The sequence below is a fragment of the Stigmatopora nigra genome, chromosome 4 (assembly GCF_051989575.1).
Source record: "Stigmatopora nigra isolate UIUO_SnigA chromosome 4, RoL_Snig_1.1, whole genome shotgun sequence".
Lineage (NCBI taxonomy): Eukaryota > Metazoa > Chordata > Actinopteri > Syngnathiformes > Syngnathidae > Stigmatopora > Stigmatopora nigra.
Genome location: NC_135511.1, coordinates 6428297 through 6452639, shown reverse-complemented (window position 1 = coordinate 6452639; position 24343 = coordinate 6428297). Strand labels below are relative to the sequence as shown.

Sequence of the window (24343 nt, the reverse complement as noted above, 5' to 3'; positions counted from 1 at the left end):
ATAAAACAGATACGTGTATGGTAAGTTGGCTCAGAGTTAGCAAGAGCAAGTGTGGGATGAAGGTATGCAATTGATGTATTGTGGAAAGATAAGATGGCATCCCTGGATAATGAAAAGTTACACAGCATACCTATACAGAATGTTTAAAGGTGTGTATGGTTGGAGGGAGCAGATACATGAACATACCTACTATAATTGAATTATAGAAGCAGATGGAGTCAAAATTGTTATTTTCAATTCAGTAGTTAATTTAATCATCTTACTAATGGTGGGAAATTAAATAAAACTATATATGTAAATGTTTTAATTTTAGAAAAACGGTATAGGTTGAGTTTAAATAAACAGCACAAACTAACAGTAATATTAAAATACCCAATTTTTCCTATTTCCCAAAATATGTACTTATATTCCTTTCCTTATCCACATGATGGTGAAGTGGTTCACTTGCCTGACTTTAGTGCAGGGAAGCATAGGATTGATTCCCACTCGGTGGCGGTATGATTGTGAATGCAAATGGTAGTCTGTCTCTCTGTGTGCCCTACGGCTCACTGGCGACCAGTCTGGGGTGTAGTTTGCCTTTCGCTCGGAGTTAGCTGGGATAGTCTCCAGCAACCCTTATGAGGATGCACGCTACTGATGATGAATGAATGAGTTCCTTTTCTTTTATTCAAGGAAGTTGGGGAAAACTAGCTGGCTCAATATCCGGTGAACTCTATATTGTAGAAGTTAGGGTAGTTAAATTCACCAAGTATAAATGTAACATAATCTAATAGTTTAACCATCCTTATTGTATCCACTAATTTGTTATAAGGAAATCAATTTATGGCAGAAATAACAGGGTTAATAACAACACTGCCTTACATTGCACTAACAATTGTAAAATAATGAGCAGTCATTAAATATGATAATAAGGTGATGTTGTAATGACAGACCCAAAGTGATAAGTACATAAATCTAATTCTAACTGCATCATTTCACCCTGATGGCAAGACGAATCCTGAATTCAGAAAAGGTTGAGACTTTTCTTTTTTTAAATTATGATTATTTTATTGGAATACTCAAGAGACTATCCATGTCCACAATTACAACGAAGGACTTTGTTCTTGTTCTGGAAATGAAACACATGATCGTTGCTATTCCATTTAATTAGACTCCACCTCAAAGCCTTTATGGTAAATTTTCCTTATTTTTTTAATAAGCTTTGTGCTGTATGAACTTGTATGAGGAAATAAGCTCTTCAAATGAACTCCTCGGTGGATGGATCATAAAACAAGCATTCAGTTGAGTCCGCAAATTAACAGAAATATAGTCTGTTGTCAGAAGCACTCGTTAGAGGTGACGATAAGATCAGGAGGAAGTGCAAAAGTATCAGCACACTGATAAAACGCGCCTCGATTACAATGGCAAGCTCGAAGACACAGAACGGTAATCAGTCACACATGAAATGGTATTGTTCCCATAGGTCTCTGCTGCACATGGGACCAAGCTACATGTGTCATCCTGCTGGTTAAGAGACTACTTGCAAACAGATGGCTTACAGTATTTGAGTTTCATTGAAAATCAAGTCATGCATTTCACAAGGGCATTCTGAATTTCATTATTCCAGGAAGATCATTTAGAAGACTTACAAATTAGATGAATAGGTTCAACCCAATGATTAGATTTGGTTACATAAAGCTATAAACAAACACCCGCTGTATTTATTGTCAGTCATTAGGGTGGTACGCAAGCTGTGTATTTATAGGAGGCACTTGGTGTAAAAAGCACTGGACAAACCTAGCAATCTATCCATTAACTAATCAGTATGCCAATGACAGTGATAGATGTTCAATCCGTTAGAACAGGGTGATGGAGAGAATGACCGTGCTTTTAAGATGAAAACCCCTAACACTTAAAATAGATTGGACATCCACGAGGGATAAACACATTTAAAGATGCTGTAAGGTCAATTTCATGATTTTATTAACAAAATACCTTTTTTATATTCTGTTGACACATTGCTTGCCATAAAATCCAATAATGTGAATGCACATGTTCAAGAGTGCTAGATCTCGAATCCATTTTGCCTGGGAACAGCAACTGAATTGGATTAAACATCAAGCGCTGTCAATTCCAGCCAAAGAGTTAACTGGTGACCAGATGAGCCCACGAGACTGACTGATAGGCCACTTTAACATCCTGCTTGACATTCTAAGATGTTAACTCATTACATTTATGGAATTATTGTACCAAACCGGTTTAGGTGCCACTTCAACAATCGTCCGTCACAATGAACAGGAACACATTACTGATCACACAATGCTCTATATCACTAATTACGGCTAACAATTTGCTTAAGTATGTAAGTGCCAGAACCCTGTTGAGCGATCCCCTAGCATCTAACCTTATGTTGTTGTTTTTCCCCCACAAAGTATATATGTGTTAGTCTCCCTCACGCCGTATATAGTAGTTAGCTTGAATCTTATATCATGTACAACGGGTGCCAGGTGTGATTTCCATGACAACCTAAACAAACACAAATTAGGAATGGAGAACAAAATCAGGGTATAAAATTATCAGACCTCCAGGATATTCGTGCAAGAACAGAGCGATGATGTGATTTATGACTGTCACTAAACTGATTAAGAATCTCACTTGCAAACCGTCTTATCTATTTATTTCTGCGGTTTCACAATTTTTAGCTCCATTTGTATATCTCAGGCGGATGTGATTGAGTGAGATACAACCACCCACAGATACAGTACCTGTTTAAGTTTCAGTAGAAAAAATAGAGTTCAGATAGGCACATTTACCTTTAATACTACAAGAAATATGTTTCAAATCCCTCATTAACAAAATTTGTAGTACAAATCCACTTTTACTTTGATAATGTTTCAGAGTCATTGGAGGCAATTGACATCCAACCTATTTGAATCAGGGGAAGGTGGCAGCAAATAATTTCTGCCAGCTAATACAGTTAAAACGGATTGGATTTCTATCACTATCAATGACTTAAACAATACTCATTCGATGATGTATTTTATGTTAAAGATAACTCGAGTCTGATAGTTAGGGAGCATCAAACAGGTAAACTTTGGATTAATGAAAAACTAAGGAAGTGAAAAGCAGAAAGCAAGTGTTTGAGTGTATAATAAACTAATCTGTTCCCACCAGCTGGAGCTCTTGGCAGCTCAGTATGAGAATCTTCAGCATGCCACTTTAAAACATCTTGAACGATGATTTCCTTTCCTCGTGTCTTGAAATAATTCCGCCTTGGCTAAATCCCAAACAGGCATGCTTCTTTTTTACTTCTGTGGAGAGCTTCAGAGCTTGGTGGCAAAGCCAAATCCATTTCTATCTTCGTTCACCAAAAATCGGTTCCTCGTCAATTGGGCTCAACTATTTAATTACATATGTGTGCTGTCTTTTATTCATGGTGGGTAAGTATGTGGTGCTAAATCTAAATATTGCTTAGACAGTGAGACATTGCAGGAAATAATATTGCTTTAGCTCTGTTCTCATATTAACATAAATGAACTCTGACAACTAAAGATGAGCTGCCTCGCAGAGGTTCACTCTTCTGACTTCGGTGCAGGCAGACACTGGTGACGGTATGATTGGGATGGTCATTTGTCTCTCTGTGTCTCTTTTTTACCAACTTTAAAATAATAAAGTCTCTTGTGAACATTTGACCTCCTATCTCCTTGGCGTAATCACAATAGATCATATCATAATGTTTGTTTGAGCACAAACACAGCATACCGCTTTAATACAGCTTGAAGACGTTTTTTATACTATATTTTTAGATTTTATGTTTCTATATTCTATATTTGATTTACCAAATGATATCAATTATGCAAATTACTGCCACATTAAAAAATATCATAGAAAAATCCTGTAAAATTGTCTTTCAACAGTAAAATTAAATACATCAAGAGTCTGATTTGATATTTGCTATCTGCACAGTTGTCCCATAGCTCACAGCATGAAACAAATTGGGTGTCTTGATTAATAGGAGTACTTAACTTGTCGTTAAGGATGATATATTTCATTAATTTGTGAGGTCTAAACTCATTTCGAAGTGTGGCTAAGAATCAATTATATGTCACGATAGCAAAACACAGATAACAGATGGGATGAATACATATAGCAGTGATAACTAGTTGATTAGACAGGTTCAATAACAGAAGAAGTTTCAATGCGATAGCCCCAACATTATTGTGAATGTTTCCTCTTTGTAAGCCTGCTACGGTGTATTTCTGCACAAAAAGGGCGCTTGTCAGTGTGCATCGATTTTCTCAGTGCAACTATATAGCGTCTAAAGATTCCTGCAGGCACAGCATGTAATATGAAACAAGTTTTCCTTTACCCACACCATTCTATTTTGTTCAGCCAAGCTCCCTCATCAGGACGGGGCCAGTCTAAGTACCCGTCATCACCGGCACAGAGCCTTCCATCACTTCAACCCTTAACAAAAAGCTTTGAGTGTAATCAAACACATATCTGACAAGAGCCCAACCAATCTAATAACGTCCAGATAAGTCTGTGTGACTACAAAACAGTGTCATCCATGGGCAGGGTGTATGCATGGAGCCGCGGGTACAGCAGAAAGGCCAATAAATCAAAGAAATCACTCTGATCTTCAATTCCCTGGGAGGATGATCCACATTGCCAATCCCTCTGTGCAATCACTTTTACAGAGTGAACGAGGAGCAGGGGACTGACGTCAAGGGGGAAAAAAGCTTTTTTAAAAAGAATTAAGAGCAACAAACAATCCTATACACGACGTCTTGCAACTGTCAGGAATCATACAATGGACTGGTCTAATTTTCTTCAATGGAAATCACCGGCTAAAATAGTTCACCTGGGTCATGAAATAAATTGAATTATTTGATGGAGATAAAACATCTGAGCTAAAGATGAAGGGCCTGTTTACAACACCAAACCGCAAACATTGTGTTGCAATATCATTCAGACACTTCAGTTTCACAATCAGTTAAGGTCATTGCTTACCTGCAGCCACTGTGACTGGTCACTACGGCCTGCAGTCCAAGCATTCACCTTGCCCTGCTTATCCAACCGGGCTTTTCCAGGTTCCCATGTGAACATGTCCATGTTGAGCGTCCTAAAGACGGTGGAAGCCGTGACCTGGTAGTCTTGAACGTGGCCAGACTTCATCCCCATTGGTTCTGAGCAACCTGGTGGCAAGAAAAAGCAGACTCTTATTTTCTCATTCCTCATTGTACCGTGTGTATGGGTGAAATAATACCATATACTAGGACCACTACTTAAGAATGCCACTGAATATGAAATTTTCAGGTTATGAAACACTCTGATATGTGATATGATAATGACTGTTCCAATATATGAAAAAAAGATACAAGTTACAAAATCTCCCAAAACATAGTAAATAAATTTCCTTATTTTCTTTTGAAATCTTCTAGCATTCTGCTTGACACGCCTCTGATGAATATACTATTGTGACAATTTTAAGAACATGCAGTGCATGCTAGTTGAACACTCTAAATTGGCCCTAAGTATGAGTATGAGCGTGAACGGGTGTCCGTCCGTCTCTAGTTAAGATAAGCAGTTGGGAAAATGTATAACTATATCTTAAATTAGTAGGTTTTTTTTAGGGTCAATTAAAGAAAGATAGTTTTAAGACATTTAATCTGCTGTCAATTATTTAGTTGTATTTCCGGAACGGTATTTAACACTGGCCAAACATAGAATAAACATTACCCACAACCAGCTCCTAGCAAATACATTTGGCATGTTTAACAAGCACCTAGAGCAAGTGTGATTTGTATATATGTGTATACATTTAAAGGGCAATTGAGAGTGTCCAATCAGCCTACCATGCATGTCTTTGGCCCAGGGAGAACATGCAAACTACACACAAGTGGACCGACCTGAACCCAGGTACCATACTGTGAAGCCGACGTGCTAACCACTCGCCGCCAGTCTGCAAAGTCAAAACTCAATACATTTCTGATTAAATGCTCAATTAGCTCACCTGTTACCTCACATCCAAGCAATTCCATTCGGAGAGTACAGTGCCTTCTGCACACCTGGGGATAAATACGCACAAACTGGGCTTCCACAGGTGGGGTAAAGGAGTTGGCTGAGGGAGCGTTGTTATCGATGTTTCCTCTAAAAATCTATTGCAGGGAGTGAAATAACAAATAGCATAAAGAGGTGAACAGAGTGCTGGAACAGATTAGTATAACCATAATGTTGCAGTCTATCCGGCACCAAGTCTCCTGTGTCTATTCACCACACAGGAAATTGCTCATCTTCAAGGTCAATGAGCTTCAAGTACAGTGAAAATAGACAATTTCCCGCACTATTTGAGCCGGTAATTCATAAGAACAGTGATTTGTTTTAAATTAGTGCTCCAATTGTATAACTATTCATTTTGAATTGTTCCAACTAACTGGTCCGCGATATGACCACACTCCTTTATCGACGGATTCATGAACCGTAAAATGGCTCATACTATAGTCAGGCATCACATTCGCTAGGAATATACAACATATCTGATAGTGTATTATAATATTTCCCTTCAACACAGCTAGAATATGGTCTATTTTGTCAGACTGAACCCTGAAAGCGCACAGCAATTAAGAATATTTTTTGTCATGGCCTTGTTTCGATGACTTGCATTGAATGGAAATTTACTTGGAATGAAAGATCCAATTTGCTTACGAAACATCATATTATAACAAACTGTACATACTTTTCACTTCTTTCTTTCACAGCTCCCTCTAAATGTTTTTTTTTCATGATAACATATTGTTAAGAACATTGCCATGCGAGACATAGTCCATATTTTTATCACGGAAGTTTTCATTTGAAAACTTGGAGGTCGGAGTTTTCCAGAGCATGGCCTGATGGAGGACAGGGGTTGTGTACTGTCAGCAATGACAGAGTGTTTTGTGACCTGTTTGGAGTCTGTTCATCCCCAAATAGTATAAAAAAAATTCTATAAAGGAATCATAAAAGTGAAGGAGTTAAGGGCAAGATAAGCAGTGTGTGGGCAAGCTAATTAAAGAGCCATTTCGGCTTGTCCTCTGCCCTGCCCTTGACTGAGAGGACAACCTCTTACACAAGTGATACTATACGGGGATGTCTATGCTATGCCAGTGTTTTGTACGCACTGTATGTGTTTCTCACCATGTCTTCATCTTTGCCCTTGACTTTGTAAGTTCTCCATGTCTTTCCATCCTCACTGTAAGCCACTTTGTATGACTTGACATACTCTGGGCTGCCAATTCGCTTGGCACCTTGTGTAATTAGGCCCGTGACTCTCATTTGCCTCTGTAAGTTGATCTGTGAAAACGACAGGTAAAAAAAAGAAAATCATGCAAATGTCAGAAATGACAGACTTCACAGGGACTAGAATGCGTGTTTAGCGTGCAAATGGCAGTCATGGGAATCAATTCAGCTCAGTGAATTTCTCATCAGGGCCGTCCATATTTTCTGTGATCAGAACATTTAATCAATCTTCCCTTCCGCCCCCAATTTACCATATCTTTTGTAGACTGCTGACACAAAAAAAAACCCACAATCATATTCAGTAATGATATTTAACACCATAGCAGCTCAATGGCATTTATTTATTTATTGTGTTAAATTCTTGCAGTTTTAGGGTTAGCCTTGCAGCCCAGATTCAATAATACTCTTTTCCTTCCTAGAAACTTAAAACAACCTACAGAGTTAATTATATACAAGGACACCACTTTAAGTTGCAAAGCTGCAGTGACACACACTCTCCCATTCAGAGCATTTCTCTTCTCTAGTCCCCTCCACAGAGAGATATTCTTCTTTCACTAATTAGAAGCTCTCTTACTAAAAGGCCACTGCCAAGGTAATTAGGGTGATCCTTCACATTTTTAATGAGTACTCAGAAACACACCTCTGAGTTTCTGACACTAATCGTGATGTATATATTTGTTTCCGTAAGGAATCCTTGGAAGCATCTTGCTGAGACGATGGTATAAAAACTTGCATGTTATGACCTAGTTTTAAGTAAAGTCCTCACAGTGAGGAACAATTAACCTAAAAGGCCTGTATTTTTGTTTCTCATGTCTTCAAATAATTCAATCAGTCATTATTTAAGGCTTAGAGCCTTTCAGGTCACCATTCAAGTAGTAGGGAATTTTCTTCTTGTGGACACTAACTTTGAATTCCTACTCTTGTGGTTCCTATCGAGGATTTTCGTAAACTGAATGTTTTGTAGGTAGAAGCATTCATGTAGACGTAGAGGTACCACTAAATTTCTGAAATAAATATAAATAATTATGTACATAACCACAAATGTATGACTATCTATGGTTATATAAATTGCGTACCATTGACAATGGTGGCCGTTCAATTCATTCAAACTAGGAGGACTAGTTGTGAATGCTTATCTTTCAATAGCATTGATGGCGCAGGCGCTTGATGTAGAGCACCTGCAATGCAGCCAAATGACTTAACTTTTTCAATTATGCATGAAATTTCACAGGTGATTTAGACTTTTTCATTACCGGTTCCAACAGTGGGCCCGCATTTTGCTGATATTGGTCAGACTTGCAGTATATTTCCCTAGAGTGTTCAGATGCATTTTTATGTGTGAGCTACTTTTAGGAGAAGTCACTTGTAGTTGTAGAGAAACAAGTGCATGAACCAACATAAACAAATACAATGCACGCAAGCCTATAGGCCATGCTGTGATGTATTATTCAAAGTCTGTTGTGTTTGTTATTCATTTGTTGAGGTTCAGCAGAAAAAGCTCCACCGACTAGCTCCCAAAGAAACTTACTGCACCAGAAAAAGACGTTCTGCTAGCCATCATAATCTGACAAGGTTGTCATTTGCAAATATTACTTGTCACATTACAGACAACAAATGATGTAAAAAATAAAATTGCGAGGCAAGAAAAAACAAAAAACACTGAAGTTACTGTCCTCAAGTCCCAATTATTTGAATCCACATGTAGAAGCACACAATGCCTAAAGCATCCTGCTAAACATCCCTCATGACATCATTAAAGCCAAACAAACTGCCTCAATGTTTCATGCCTTGTTCCCTTCAACCTTTACTTGTGCCTTCCCTCTTTCTATGTTTGCTTTTTAATCATTCTTTCACAGTTATAATTTTATATATTCTGGCAACTGGGCGGCCATGTGATGAGCCTTACAGTTCTGGGGTCAATTTAATACAGGCATCATATTGTTCTTGACAGTACAGGTCAGGTCTAATGCCACTGTCAAAAAATTGGAAGTTACAATCAAAGTATCTCAAAATAGCCTAATTTCTTCAATTAAAATCTTCCAGTTTGTACAGAGTACAGTGGCTAAAAAAATGTATTTTTATCATCAATTGGTTTAATCTCATTATTTAAAGATGATAAGGGAATTAATGTTTTATTAATCTGGGTTTTATACTTAAAAAAAACACAAACTAGATAAATGCTTCTTTTTTAACGCTAGCAATCAAACTGTTTTTTTTTGTTGACTTATTGATTACTGGACTTGACTGGACTCTGCAGTTGGCCAGCCAAGTGATGTTTCTTTACCTGAATCCATGGCCATCGGTCGTTTTCAGCTGCAGTCCATGCGTTCACCAGACCTTTCTTGTTAAGGCGTGCAAAGTATGGGTACCACTTCTGCAAGCCAAATAAAGCCCGGTGGGTGGAGGAGGCTGTTATCTGCTGGTTGGAGATTATGCCACCTTCCATGCCTAATGGTCCAGAACATCCTGAGGGAAGATGCACAGAAGACCATTTGTCATAATGAAGAAAGTACAAAACATGTAATGGAGTCACACAAGATCATATTTTTAATATTCTAAAGACAAGTTTCTGTACTCTCTGTTGGATAGAACCAACAAGTGATTTATTTAGAAATGTCCAGCTTACTTTTTATTCTTATCTTAGTTTCTTAGCAAAACAAAAGGCAACATGTAGAACTGCAATTTTTGGTTTGACTTTGTTTCACTAAGTTTGTGTAAACAGTAATCAGGCAATGAGTCTATCCTTTCGTGTCAGCATCAGTGCCATCATTAACCAGCTTGTCAGGCTTTCATAGACATGTATTTTTATGCTACAGCATGCAAGTGCATGCAAGATACGGCTTCCCGGAACAAAATATTGATCCATGTGGTTAAAGCAGCTTTCTTGCCTCCCTATTTTGCTCAATTTAAGAATTGTACCTTGGTTTAAACGGCCGTGGGCGATGGATCAATAGAATGCAGAGCGTAGATCTAATAACCATACATGGTGTTAAAGTGCATTTCAGAGTGGATTATTAACTCTTTGGCTGCCATCGACTGCACTACATATGAAATTAGTTTCTAATGAGAAAGGCTGCCAGCCATCCCAGTCAAATCTTATTGAACTTCCAATGTGTTGTACACAGGTCTTTTAGTCTGACACAAATGCACTCCGATTTAGATGCTCTGATTAAATCTTTGGTTACACTAGAGTTTTAATATTTTCATTTCAAGATGTAGAAATAAAAGTAACGTATAAAGCTTAATGAGCGGAATCATCCTTAGAATTTCTTATAAACGACATAATATGGGGTATTCTGGGTATTCTAATCTTTAAATTGAGGGGAAAACTATTTAAGACAATGCTTTTTAAAACAATTTGGTATATTGGCCACAATGGTATGAAGGACCAAACAAAATGTCAACAAATTAGGGTTAAGATGCTACCAACAACATTAGTACCCAAAGTCAGCCATGTTGTTAGTGTGACAACCCAGAGGAAAAGCAACCTTAGCACGTGGTCTTCACAAGGGTGTCGTCACATTTAATTACCAGAGCTGACACAAAAGCATCCAAATCTGGTTTGTATACTATGAGGGATCTTGCTTTAAGAGCTTGGAAAAGAATTTGCCACAGAAGTATGCGAGGGCAAAATGACCCAGCTGCTAAAGCAATAGGCTTAAAAAGCAACATAGGGCCAGCAATGTCTTTTTTGCAAATGTCCAGGAGCACTGAATGGAGAAACCAAAAGGGACAAAGGACCAGGGAATAGCTGTATGGTGTATACGGAAGAGGGGAGAAAATGCAAAATACACAATGGAAGGCTAGAGCCAAGGATTAAATCCTTGATCTTCGAATCAAACACTTTGTGCTGCCCGATTTGAAATTCATTTCACTAAATTTGTAATCAAGTCCCCTTCACAAGATGGTGATTTTTCTAAAGCTTCAACAGCTTGCTGATGGAATGCTACTGTAATATTAAAAAAGCAGTTATTTTCTCATCAGTCTTCTACATAAGACTGCAGTGCACACACGTACCAAAACAAAAACAGGAAATGTAAATTCATGTAAATGCATGTATGCAGTAACTGTCTTTCAACTGTTAAAACTATGTGTGTATTAATTAATAAACGGTTATCCTATATATATATATATATATATATATATATATATATATATATATATATATATATATATATATATATATATATATATATATATATATATATAGATATATATATATATATATATATATATATATATATATATATATATATATATATATATATATATATGCATTCAATAATAAAATAGTTTACAAATAACAATATAATTTGTTTTTTTTCTATTTCAATATTGTTCCTGTACTTTTGTATCCATTTTGACATTGTAGCCTTGAAACAACAACACACTGTTGTAAAGCCGTGGTCTTTACCTTCCACCTAGCAGACATGAGTGGCCACTCTTAATGATCTGCCTGCCAGCCGTCTATCAGAGCAGTAGAGGCAGCCAGCCCCTGAGCCTTGGCCTGCTGGCCCCTGAGCATACATCAGCCCTATGACAGCCACCATCACTAATGGCAGCCCAACCATGCTGTGACAGCTGAATCCATCTCACACACGCGCTACCTACAGCTTAAATAAATTAGCAATGCAATGCTAATGAGTGTACAGCAGATGGGGAGATTAATTAAATAATAATAACCATATCTACCAGGAAGCAGGTACCTACAGATGATTCAACATGTGGCACATAAGACTTGATGAAAAACACCTGTTTTTGGATTGTAGATCTTAAAAGTGGCAGCAGCATGGTTATACAAATAGTTCTCGTCCAAGGACACGCTGAACCGGTGGCCAGCCAATCGCAGGGCACGATGAGATGGACAACCATTCACACTCACACTCATACCTAGGGTCAATTTAAGGTGCCCAATCAGCCAACCTTGCATGTCCTAGAAATGTGGGAGGAAACCGGAGTACCTGGAGAAAACCCATGCATATCTGAACGTGCAAACAGCACACAGGTAGACCGAGATGGATTTGAACCCAGGTCCTCCACTATGAGGTTGACGCACAAACCACTCATCCGCTGGGCTGCCATGACATCAGATTATTTCCTATGGAAAAGATTTTTAGCACATTTGCCCTGTATCCACTAGAAAAAAGACTAATTGCCACACCATTAACATAAGATATTAGATTTTGCTCACATATTTGCTAGCACAGTGATATAAGAGTGAAATGTAACCCGTAGAGGAAAGCTCAATGCACAGTATTATACGGTACCATCATATCTTTTCCTCCAGACAAGCAACATGTGCAAAATAGGCTAGGAATGCTTTCTGTGTACCATCGACATCCAGTGAGATAGAAAGGCTGATGAATACATTTGCGAGTCACAATACAGCCGAAGCTCAACGTCTCCGAGTCGACTGGAACATTAATCCTAATCTGCTCCTAGAGTGAGCAGGCAAAATCCTTAGAAGAAGCATGATAAACATACAAAGTTCCTTTTGAGCAACTGAGCATTTTGTAAAAGAGGAAAGCACTTGTGATAAGACCGAAGCTCACTCTACTCTGTGTAGAGCCAAGGGCTAGAACTTTAGTAAAACAAAAAAAAAAGAATTCTTGTGAGTCTTGAGTGTTGTTATGTTTGAACATATTCTATTTATTTTATGCTTGGGGGCTAAATCTATTTTAAAACACATGCTGTTTGCATATATTCTTTTATGTATTTTTCCCCCTCACCGTTTTAGTTTTATAATTACATTTCATTATAAAGTGAACACATTTTAAAAGAAACTTGAGTGGGATCTTGCATTATTTGCTGTTGTGTGAAGTAAATAAAGCTGGTACATACTGTGTTGACAATGCCTCCCCATGTACTCCCCAGGGCATTCGCAGGAGTAGTTTGCAACAAGATCTGTGCAAAGGCCCCCATTCTTGCATGGTTCCCTTTCGCATTCATTAATATCTGAAAACAAAAACAAACAAAACAACAGATTAGCATTAAAAACATTTACATTTAAATTAAAATGAATGAAAGCTCCAGTAGGTATGCAAATTAGGTAGTTCGACCAAACTAATGCATACCAGTGCATGTGTCAAAACGATGTATAATTACATTTAGTACAACAACAAAAATAGAATAACGGCCAAATCATGTATTTCTCTCCGGAGTAATTTATACTTGGCATTTCAGTCGATCTAATTGGAACAACCACAACCACCGTGACTCAAATGATTTGAATTAATTTAATCCCTCCTCGCAGATTGTTAAGGCACCTGTACCCAAGGTCATAACAAATATGAGCATTTAAAAAAATAATATGGATGAACGCAGGATCAAAATTACAAAGCAAACAGAAAAATCATACTTGTAACCCTCTGTTTCAGACAAAACCAAAACCAAAGGTTCCATTTTCACGTAGTACACATTCATGACACAAACTATTTTTACAATAGTGTGCAGTATTGATTTTCTATAGGCTGTCACCATATGTATGTCGAAGTAAAATGAAGAAAAAAAGTGCAAAACCGTGGGGTGAGAGAATTTTTACACCAAAGCACTGAACAATATTGCAGTTATGCTTTAAGTTGATAACACAGATGTGTTTTTATTGCCAGGTTCAAATATGGAGGTGATGGGCAAGCTACAAAAATAGCCTGGAGCCCAACACACAACAAAGAGAAGCTGGGTGACGACCGGGTCCTCTGAGTACCATTTATTGCCATTTTATGAGCAGTCATAAGCCCCCAAGGAGATCAGGACCACGACAACACAATCAGATGTGGGCGGATAATTGCCTCAAGGAATGTAGTAAATGCAGTGAATGATAAAATAGCGACAGGCTGAAAGTGACAGCATGACAGAAAGTGCTACAATCTATACAGATCAGAAGAAAGACACTCATCCACTGATCAGTAAAATAACCAAGTCAAGCAGATTTTTTTTTTCATTAGAATGGTTTTCAGTTTTACCTAGTTTGTAAATCATACACGATCTTTGCCTGGAAACAATGGTTTGGTCAAGGTTATAATTTGAGGGAAAACACATGGACCAGCTGCAAACACCATGTGAGTCCCAGGGTTTCCCGTCTGACTGTAACAGCTCTCATCAGTTCACTGGAATGTCTCTTTCTTTGACTCAGCTCCCATTATTCTCCAAAAACTCTCTCCACTGGACAATAATGGGGCGATGAATATTGCTATGTGTCGGGAACTAAGAGCGTAAATTGGCTGTGCTGTGTCGAGGGAAATGAATTACACCTTCAGGTCTACAGTGATATGGTCAGTGGTGACCTTCCTACAGGGCCACAATGACCTCAATGGAGCCTGGTCCTACTTCCAACATGTGAAGAGAAGAAATCTGTCTTCCAGTTTACACAAGTCATTATAGAACAATACCTCTAAATATTTAAAGATTGGTATATAGATGGCATTGTTATAGTAAGTAAAACAATATAGCATCAGCAAAATACATACATAAGCTCAATTCCGGCAGTCAAATGTTGGATTCACTTCAGAACGGATTGTGATTGTTTAGATAATGACATGAATTCATTAAAATTAGATATAAAAACAGATAACCCATAATTTACTTTGTTTGAATGCTAGACTATGTGTAATTTATGTACTGTATATCAACCGTTATAAAAAATAATGGGGAATTATATGAAATAAGTCGTTTTATAATTTTATGGCTTGCAATGAAGGTCATTCAGTCTCTTTTATATGGAGTTCACATAAAAGGCATAAAATGAATTCTGCATTGGCTAAGTATGAATCAGTAAACGCAAACACTTTGACTACTTGTAAAAAGTGATTGCAACACTACTGAATGAAACTAACCAGAAATATAATGCTAGCCTTGATGCATGTAATTGAGGCAGAAATAGCAGTTAAATAGCAGAAATATGTCTCTAGCTGCTCATAAAGAAGCTTCTTCTCTTACCACCTTTGATTAATATGTGCTCCTCCATCGGGAGGCAAATCCTACATGCTCATTTATTTCCTTACCATCGAGAGTACTTCTCTCCTCCACTTTTTTGAGTAGGTTATTAATGTGGAGGTAAATGATTTGCTCACATTTCAGATCAAAATTCTTCTGTCTTTGCTGGAGGACAATTTTATATTTCATTAAAAAATCACAACAACAAAAAACAATGACTGTACCTTTTATCAAAGTTGTGTGTTTCACAGTATTAGGCGACAAATCTATTTTTAGAGTGAGGGCATTGAAAGATGAACATTCAAAGCTGGCCCTCCCTGATTGTCTTTTTCAAAACAGTAAACCAAGCAATTAAAGCAATTAAAATTGCAAGAAAAAATTTCCACACGTTATTACTATTTCAAAGTAAAATCATAGATGAGCATAGTTTTGCCATCAATGTGCAAACCTGTTTTAATCAATGTAAAATGGGGAGTAATAAGTTAAAGAAAATTACCTACCATTCTTTTTGGCCACTACGCACTACAATATGTGTTTTCTTGAAATTTTAAAATAACGCTTCATATGGAAGGGAGTGTTGTCATGCCCCATGTGCTTCTAGGGATATGATGATGCATTAAACTGTGGAGGCAGGATTAAGACGGGTGTATTCCTCGTTTTGAAGTGGGATTAGTCTACAGGGGAGTTATTCACAGCTGCACTCCAAAGGCCTTTAAGAAAGGTTTAATAGAGAATACGATTTTAAATAGGGTGAGTATCTGAGAGGAAAAAAAGAATTTCCAAATTTCAGAGGGAAAACTTCACCACTGATTGACTGGTGGTCAGTCCAGGAGAAAGGAAAATAGAAAGTAACCCCACATTTTAGCTGACTGGCCACTTTTAATGCTGATGTCATTAGACTCACATACTACTAGTTCCACATGAATCAAATAAAGCTTGTGTTTTGAAACTATTTCGTCTATCTGGATTACCTGGCCTTATGATTTTGCTCTAGAGCAAAATCCAATTTCACACCTTTGAACGTTATCCGCAATACGTGCATTACTCATCTTGCTTGTAAAAGTGGCTTTATGAAGCTCTGAATGAATGAGTCACACATAGTCAAGAAGTATAATTGGAACCTCTTCTGCTTTTCCAAATGTGCTCTAATGTTGTTTTGTGTCTGTGCCTATTTTAGTGTCCATTATCTCAATATATTTGTACATGCTAAAATATCCACATTTTGGATTTATTAGTGCTACTCAAATTAGGTAAACTCATTTGACTAAGAAGTAAACCTCCCTGTTAGTCATGAATATGATTTTACATTCAGTAGACATTCCAGGTTATTCACTAAAAACTTCTCTTACCTTTAATTTTCAGTTTTCCTAACTTATTTGTAAAATCATCGTTGTCAGATTAGTTGAGGTAGTTGAATTATGGGGTGTTAGAGCTTATCCCAGCTGACTTTAGACGAAAAGCAGACTACACCCTAAACTGATCAGCAGTCAATGTTAAAACACAAATAAAGAAAAACGACCACTCCCACACACAATCAAATTGCCACCCATTGGGGTCGATCCAGCGCTTCCCGCATTGAAGTCAGGTAAAAGAACCAATGCACCATCAGTTACTGAGTTCAAAGTACTTAACTGAAGTCCGGTTTACTTAAAATGACTTTTAACTGATGAACTGATGTCTAGCTTTGTCAATGCCATTAAAAGATGAGCATTCACAGTAAGTCCTCCCATTCTGAATGAATTGCATGTCTATTTCAAAGAAAAATCCATCATTTTCAATGGCTGGCAATGAGGAGATGATAATCTGAAATCTGCAAATAAAAAAGGTATGACATTTAATATTGTAGCACAGTTTCATTACATGCGTTTTTGCCAGTTGAAGTGGTCATCCCATATTAAAGTTTGGCCGTTATATGACTCTTTTTATTACTTCTGTAGTCATTCATCCTTTGTGACAATGTGGTGTCATGAGTAAGCACACAGATATTGGAAAATGAGTCAAATGTCGTCATTAACTGTCACAAGGTCAAAATAGAAACTGCCTCACTTTTCCTGGGGTGTCACATCATTTTAAGTGTGCGTGGTCTCAGTTTATCAAGGACAAATGAAACAGAATATAGTACATTGTTTTTTTCTGCTCTTACCACAACATGTTCAAATAGCAGTGGTCTGTTGAACAAAAGAAATGGAAAGTGCCACCCGGATTGCTGATGGTTGTCTTTATGATGGCAGGTGCTGAGTACAGACTTTTGTCGTTCACTGTTTGTTGGACAGAACTGATAAGGACGAAATGTGGTACACATGAGACAGACAGACAACGTATTTTGTTCATTGACAGCCCTTATCGCAGCTCTTGCCACAGGACAATTGGTCTGACTTAAATCTTCTCTGCGAAATGACTTTTAATCAATTCCCTTGCCACAGATCATATACGACCTTTCGTCAAGCTGTGTGGATTTTCCTGTTCTTCTCAAATGTATGCTTGTTTATTTCATTGGCAATGCTCAGTGCATTGTTGGAAGATTGGCTTTCTTTCAAGTTTTACATAGTTTGCATATAAAAACATTAAACGTATGTTGTATATATTCATATCAATATCCATGCTAAGCCATTAAGCATTGTTTAATATTAGAAGTGGCTTGGGGATCCTTCTTCTCTGTTATATCATCCATTGAGCGACCATTCATTTTATTGAAAATTTTAGACTCTGAAGTGTGCCCTATTAATGTGAAAATAGAGTATGTCTACATAATGTGTTTGCTATTAAAGGAAACCAAGGAAACAAGGTAGGTCCAAAGTCTTAAGAGCCACTTTTGTTTGAGCCCCTGAAATTGATATTATTTAACCTTTTGGAATAGTTTCTTTTATTTAAGAGCTGACTGTGTTTTTTCCTAAAAAGAGAAACACATGATACTTATTGTTTAAAGCTTGTTTTAACTGTATTCTAAAATGTTTGTTCGTATACTTGAAGAATATAATTTAAACTTTGAAATGGCAGCGACAGGGATAGAAGTCCAATCCAATTAACTTTTTAGTGCTAACATCAAAGTGTCTATATTCTATAGGAAGCATGCATCTTAATCTTTGCCCTTAAACCATTCAATGTACTTCCACATGTGCTCATTTTCCAGATAGTAAAGAGGGAGAGTTCAAAGACAAGGTCAGGAAAGAAATGAATTAATAAAGTAATTGTGAGTTTGCTCATCTAAAGCATCTTAATTTTGAGCTCATCAATATTAAACTCTTTTGGACACCAACTCTTAATAAAAACGTTATTAAATTCAATAGAAGTCTGTCATTTTCAGTTATGTCAGCTAAAATATAACACACGCAATAAGTGCGGCTCACTGGGGGATGAATGATTTTAAAAAATGCAGGGGAATAAGGAGCCAAAACGAGGAAGAAGAATGCTGGTTCAATTATTTTCATTAATTCATTTATTTTCCGTACCGGGTATCCTCGCAAGGGTGGCAGGGGTTGCTGGAGCCTATCACAGCTGACATTGTGGGAAAGGCACACTACACAGTCAGCAGTAGGGCGCACAGAGAACCAGAGAACCAATCACACTCATAACCATACCACCACCTTTGGGAATCGAGCCTGCCTGTACCGAAGTCAGGCGAGTGAACCAAAACATCATCAGTCGGTGGTTCAATTATTTATTAAAAAAAATCCATGTATTGTGCACAATGAGAAGCAGGACAAGAAATCATATGAATATTTTCTGTGTGGATGTCTGCCTATATTCTGTCTATTTCAGGCTTTGGATTGCAATTGAGTCATCGCTATTTTTTTTCTAACCGAACAATGTTATGGGCAAGCTGAAGCCTCCTCTAAATGATCTAGCAAAAGAGAGCCTGTATGGGTACATTGGTTTTCGTATAGCCCAGCCAGTAAGATGACAGTTGTATGGTAAACCTATAATTAAAAAAATATTATAAAACAAAAGCCAGTATACAAATAACTGAGTATCAACACTTTTGCGATCAAGTCGTATCCAGATTAAACATTACAGTATGGATACTTCGATAGTTTTGACAACAACAGTACTAATATACCAGACATGATACTTAAAACATTGCTTTGGGCGTAATAATGACCACTGTGATTGATTAAATTGGAATGGAGTTTTGTTTATTTTAGTTAGTATGCCATGTCAACTTTTAGTCTTGAGACAATATTTTTCCTCACCAATAAGTTTGACTGCCATTCTGAAGTAAGAGTTATTTATTTTGGTTTATCATTTAATTGCTCAAGTCCCATAGATTTAATTATCTGTATCTCTAAATGAATAATTGTCAATCTACCTTTCTCCCGCTCCCTCATTTTCTCGCATTAATGACTGTGAGGGAAATTGGCAGGCGTTGGTTCGTTCAGCCCATTTCAAATCAGCTTTCCATAGGCCTGAGGGCTTAAAAGGAAACAATAACTGAATTACGCCAAGAAAATTTGCCAGCATTGCACAGTTTTGGCTGTCGACAAATATAATAACACGATACGCCAATAGGCTGATATGTTCCATTTCCCTTTGTGTCATGTCTTTTAATAAGACACGATTACACGTGAGCAAACAGCTCATCTGATAGCAGTTGTACAAGTAATAGTTGGTATTAGCTGTAATAGCTCATTAGTGAAACGGGTCATGAGTTGGAGTATGAAGAACCTTGTAAATTAACATGTTACAGAAACACTGACAAAGAGTGAGTCTTTTTCCCAGTGGGGTGTAACTTACTATGCTGGCAGTGAATTCCACTGAAGCCAATAGGACACTTGCAGACATAACCAATGAAGGTGTCACCCCTGTAGGTCTCACTGATCTCACAAGACCCTCTGTTGTGGCAAGGGTTTGGGTGGCAAGGCCCTAAAACACACAAGATGGGAATTAGTTTGATGATTCAGTAAAAATGTATAGTAGTATTTAAAAGGTAATCAAGTCACAAAAGTTACAGAACTGGCATGTGGATGTAAATTTCCTTAACATACTATAAGACTGTTGCACCAATAACAATATTAGTATCCGACGACTTCATTGGGAGTACGAAAAAAAAATACTCCGATTCTGCGCATATATATAGTACCTAACCCGGATGCTATGCACTCCAACTGTAAAAAAAGTAATTTTGATTATTAATTATCGAGTTAAATCACACAAAACACAGTGTGCCTGAGACTATTTTTGATGTAAAAACAGAAGCATCACAAAAAAAACTTGTGAATTTGGGGATTGTGAAAAAAAAATAATGCAATGTTCTCAAGTTTTTTCCTGATATTTCGTGACCATTCAGGAATTTAGGAATTTGAACAAACTTTTACCAAATAATCTGATTATAAATTTAAAAGCAGCCATTTTTTAGACCACATGCATCTAAGTAGAGAAAAATGTTATACTGGTAGTCTGGTCAAGACGAAAAATGCTAAATGCACACATAACAGAACTCAGAACAAGGCACCGCTCATTTCACATAAAGCATGAACACATTCCCAGAGGGGCTCCATACATTTGCGAGTGTATTTTACCAGGACAATTTTCTTTGCCATTGGCCCAAAGCATGGCAGCATTGCCTACGGCATCAAAGAAAAACAGATAATACTACAAGCCTCAGGGGATTTAAGGAAGAAGATAATAGGCTAAGTATAAAAATGGTATGCGTGTTATTGATCTTGTAAATCAGTATCATAAAGCTAAGTTGGCCCACTGTTTCCATCACACCACAATAAAAAGGGTATTTTTTTCATTATATAAATACTTTATATGTTGTTACATCAAGAGAATTTAAAATAGAAATGTACTGTATTTTGACTGCACGGTGGATTTATTTATTAGCACGTCGGAAAGTGTATTTAGCACGTCGGCCACACAGTTCTGAGGCCGAGGGTTCGATTCCACGTTGGTACTCACTGTTTGGAGTTTTTTATGTTCTCCTAGGGCTTGTGTGGGTTTTCTCCTGGTACTCGATCCCAAAAGCATGCATGGTGGACTGGTCTAACACCCTAAGTAGGAGTATGAGCGCTCAGTATATGGCTGTCCGTCTCCTTGTGCCCTGCGATTGGCTGACCACCGATTCAGCGTATCTCTCGCCTGGTGCCCGTAGTTGTCTGCGATAGGCTTCAACTCCCTTGCGACCCTTGTGAGAATAAGCGGTTAAGAAAATAAATGAATGTATTTCAAATCCCCTGGAGGATTGAGCTCATTTGCATTTTTCCCTGTGTTTAAAAAAGATATATATATATATATACATTTTAAATGAACACAAGTGGCACAACTAAAATACGCTCAAACAGAAGTGGCCCAGTTTGAGTGGTTAACACGTCTGCATCATCGTTCTGAGATCCATGGTTCAATACCCGGTTTTGACCTCCATGTGTGGGGTTTGCATGTTCTCTACGGGCCTGTGTGGGTTTTCTCTAGCTGCTCCGATTTCCTTGTACAGAGGTAAATGCACCTTTTAGCCATTTGTTTTTGCAATAAATTTGGAGAGAGAAAAACTGAAAATGAGCATATTCATTTGTTTCATGTATGGTAATATTATTTGTAGAGAAGAATCGACTATGAAATGTGATAGAATGTGAATTATGTTTTAAAGAATTACAGAGCCTCGATTACTAAAATCCCTCTTCTAAATCCTGCATATTTACACTATTGCATCGGGTCGCAGAGAGGTCAGACTTGGTATTACTGAGTGGCTGGCTGATTTCCCATGAACCCTTTGAATTAGGTCAAATTCTGGACCCAGTGGATCAAATGCACTAGCAATGTATTTAATCTAATGCTACACAAACAAAGATATCTAAACATAGCTTCAGTTTCACTGGTAATACCACCAATCATAAGCAGTACGGAAAATGAATAAATCAATGTAACATAGTTCCACTGTGAGATTGTAACTGATACAGGTGGATTTGCAGCCCATTGTCCACCTTGTTACCCCATAAAAAGAGAATACACCACGTATTACAAGGCATAATTGGGTGCAATTTACAATTATGCGTACATCAGAGCTACTCAACTGTGAATTCACAGGCGACCCAGTCACAACCAAATGTGACATGACCTAATTGTGTCAAATCTTGTTTAACCCCGCCTATCTTTATAGACGGGTCTCTGCGCTTCACAAGCTTTTGGTCACTGAATCCATCTTTCGCCTACACTGATCAACATTGGGACCAAATCACCAAAATTACATCAAGTACTCCCAAGAGGGGCTGCAGAAAGCCTCCCATCCCGCTTTCACCATTTCAGGCAATCAGCATTTGACAAAGTCAGACAAATGCTCTTAGAGTTGAACGGATTAGGAAGCATGCAGTGAAAAAATGCCTGGGAATATGTCAAACAATAATGAAAGCCTAGGGGCCACATAGAAGATCGACATCTTTCCGGAAGTCTTGTCAGAGACTAAATGTCACCAAAATGTCACATCACAACCCTTAAAGGTCTCCTTCAAACAAGGTGTTTCTTTTTTGATTCTGATTGCGACTAACAGAATTTTTACTCCCCAATCTAATAAGAATCCGCCCATAAAGAGGAAGTAGGGACGATGGGTTAGATTGATTTCAACATACTGCTTGTTATTAGTTGTGTGCGATATATGAAAAATCCTCTGCCACGACATTGGCTATTCTATATCACAATATAATGTTTTTTAATTGTTTGAATAAAAAAAGACACACTATCACAATCTTCCCTCCTCACATTATTTTGTTAATGCCAACAAAAAGAAAAGACTTGCATCCACATATTTAGCAAAAAATAAAGATATGTATTATGATAAGTGGCATTAAAAATAAAAACATTAAATGAAATTATTGCACAAAAATGGCAGGGGTATCAAAATGAAAACAAACAACCTGTTTTAAATCTCTATTTGCAATTCTGGAGCACACCTAGAGGCAAAAACTTCAAGAAATGTTTTATATGATTTAATACTTTTTGATTCTTATTTTAAATGTTTTATTTAAAACATTGTTTTTTTGTGAAAATAATTTCAAATTATTATTTCCCACAGAGTAAAACAAGTGCATGCATATAGACAGAAAAGTATCACTGTATGTAATGCAGTGGTTCCCAGCATTTTTCTTTAGGTACCTAGACTTATAATATTGTAAGCTGCAGCAACCCATGCACATCTCTATATTACATTATATTGTCTTCCTAAATGAAAGTGTTACTATACTTAAAATACAACACACACAAAACATACTTACAAATATAAAAGCAACAGAAAACATGGGAAAACTTGTGTTAAACTTATTCCTGAATTAATTTTTAATGCAGAACTTTTGTTCTCTCAAATTAAAAACTTTCTCTTAGGGTTATTAAAATTAAACACCTTAAAAGTCAAGAAGGGCTGCATTATGTTAGAGTGGTGAGCATGTCTGCCTCACGTAGATCGAGGGTACAATTCAGGTGCATCCCGTGACAGTCCAAACTTCTCCTCACGCCTGGAAATTGCCACCGGAAGAGTAAGATATGCCACTTTATATTTATATTTTGTATAAATCTATACCATCTTTAAAACTGAATATGGGTTATATGACACATCTTGTGTTCTTCTTTAATAGGTTTTCATTTGATGTTCGACTCTTACTGACATTTTATGTAAGACACTTGAAGCAAAAGTACACATGAGAGCATGTGATAAATTACTCTGCATTGAAACTTGAAGAGTTTAGATATTTGAAAAGTGGAGGCCCTTGATACATAATTAAAGATGACTGCCTTTTGTAATCTCGGTCTATTGAACACAAAATGGGTTTAATGTTTGATAGGGACATTCTGTTTCGGCAAAATTAGACTGCATTCAGATATCACACTGAATTCAATAATTGTGACCTCTTCTGAAAGGTGAGGGACATTTGTTCCCATTGTATCCACACATCACATTTGGCAAAGCCATTTTCCTCTGATTCTTACACCCAAATTTAAAGTAGGTGAAAGAAAATGGAATTTTCTATTGGAAATACGGTGAGCAGGCATTCTAAAAGTTCCTCAGCAAGATGAAAAAGAGGTGATTTATCAATTGCTTTGCGCAAGATTGACAACAAAATGAAATGTGAAATATTGCCACGTTTAGCTGACTACGCACATTTTCTGTCCCCGAATTTCAATGCAAATGTGATTGTGGTTTGAATGTGGGAGATGAGGCTCGTGTACTCTA

General features: G+C 37.3%; 1 protein-coding gene across 1 annotated transcript in view; it reads right to left on the bottom strand.

The window, feature by feature from the left end:
- Positions 1-24343, bottom strand: part of edil3a (EGF like and discoidin domains 3a) — a 54671-nt gene that overhangs the window by 14120 nt on the left and 16208 nt on the right. The window contains exons 2-7 of the mRNA XM_077715629.1: positions 19921-20049; positions 13099-13212; positions 9542-9723; positions 7156-7311; positions 5996-6140; positions 4993-5177 (exon numbers count right to left, since the gene is read on the bottom strand). Coding sequence (XP_077571755.1) covers positions 4993-5177; positions 5996-6140; positions 7156-7311; positions 9542-9723; positions 13099-13212; positions 19921-20049 — 911 coding nt within the window. The remainder of the gene's footprint in view (positions 1-4992; positions 5178-5995; positions 6141-7155; positions 7312-9541; positions 9724-13098; positions 13213-19920; positions 20050-24343) is intronic.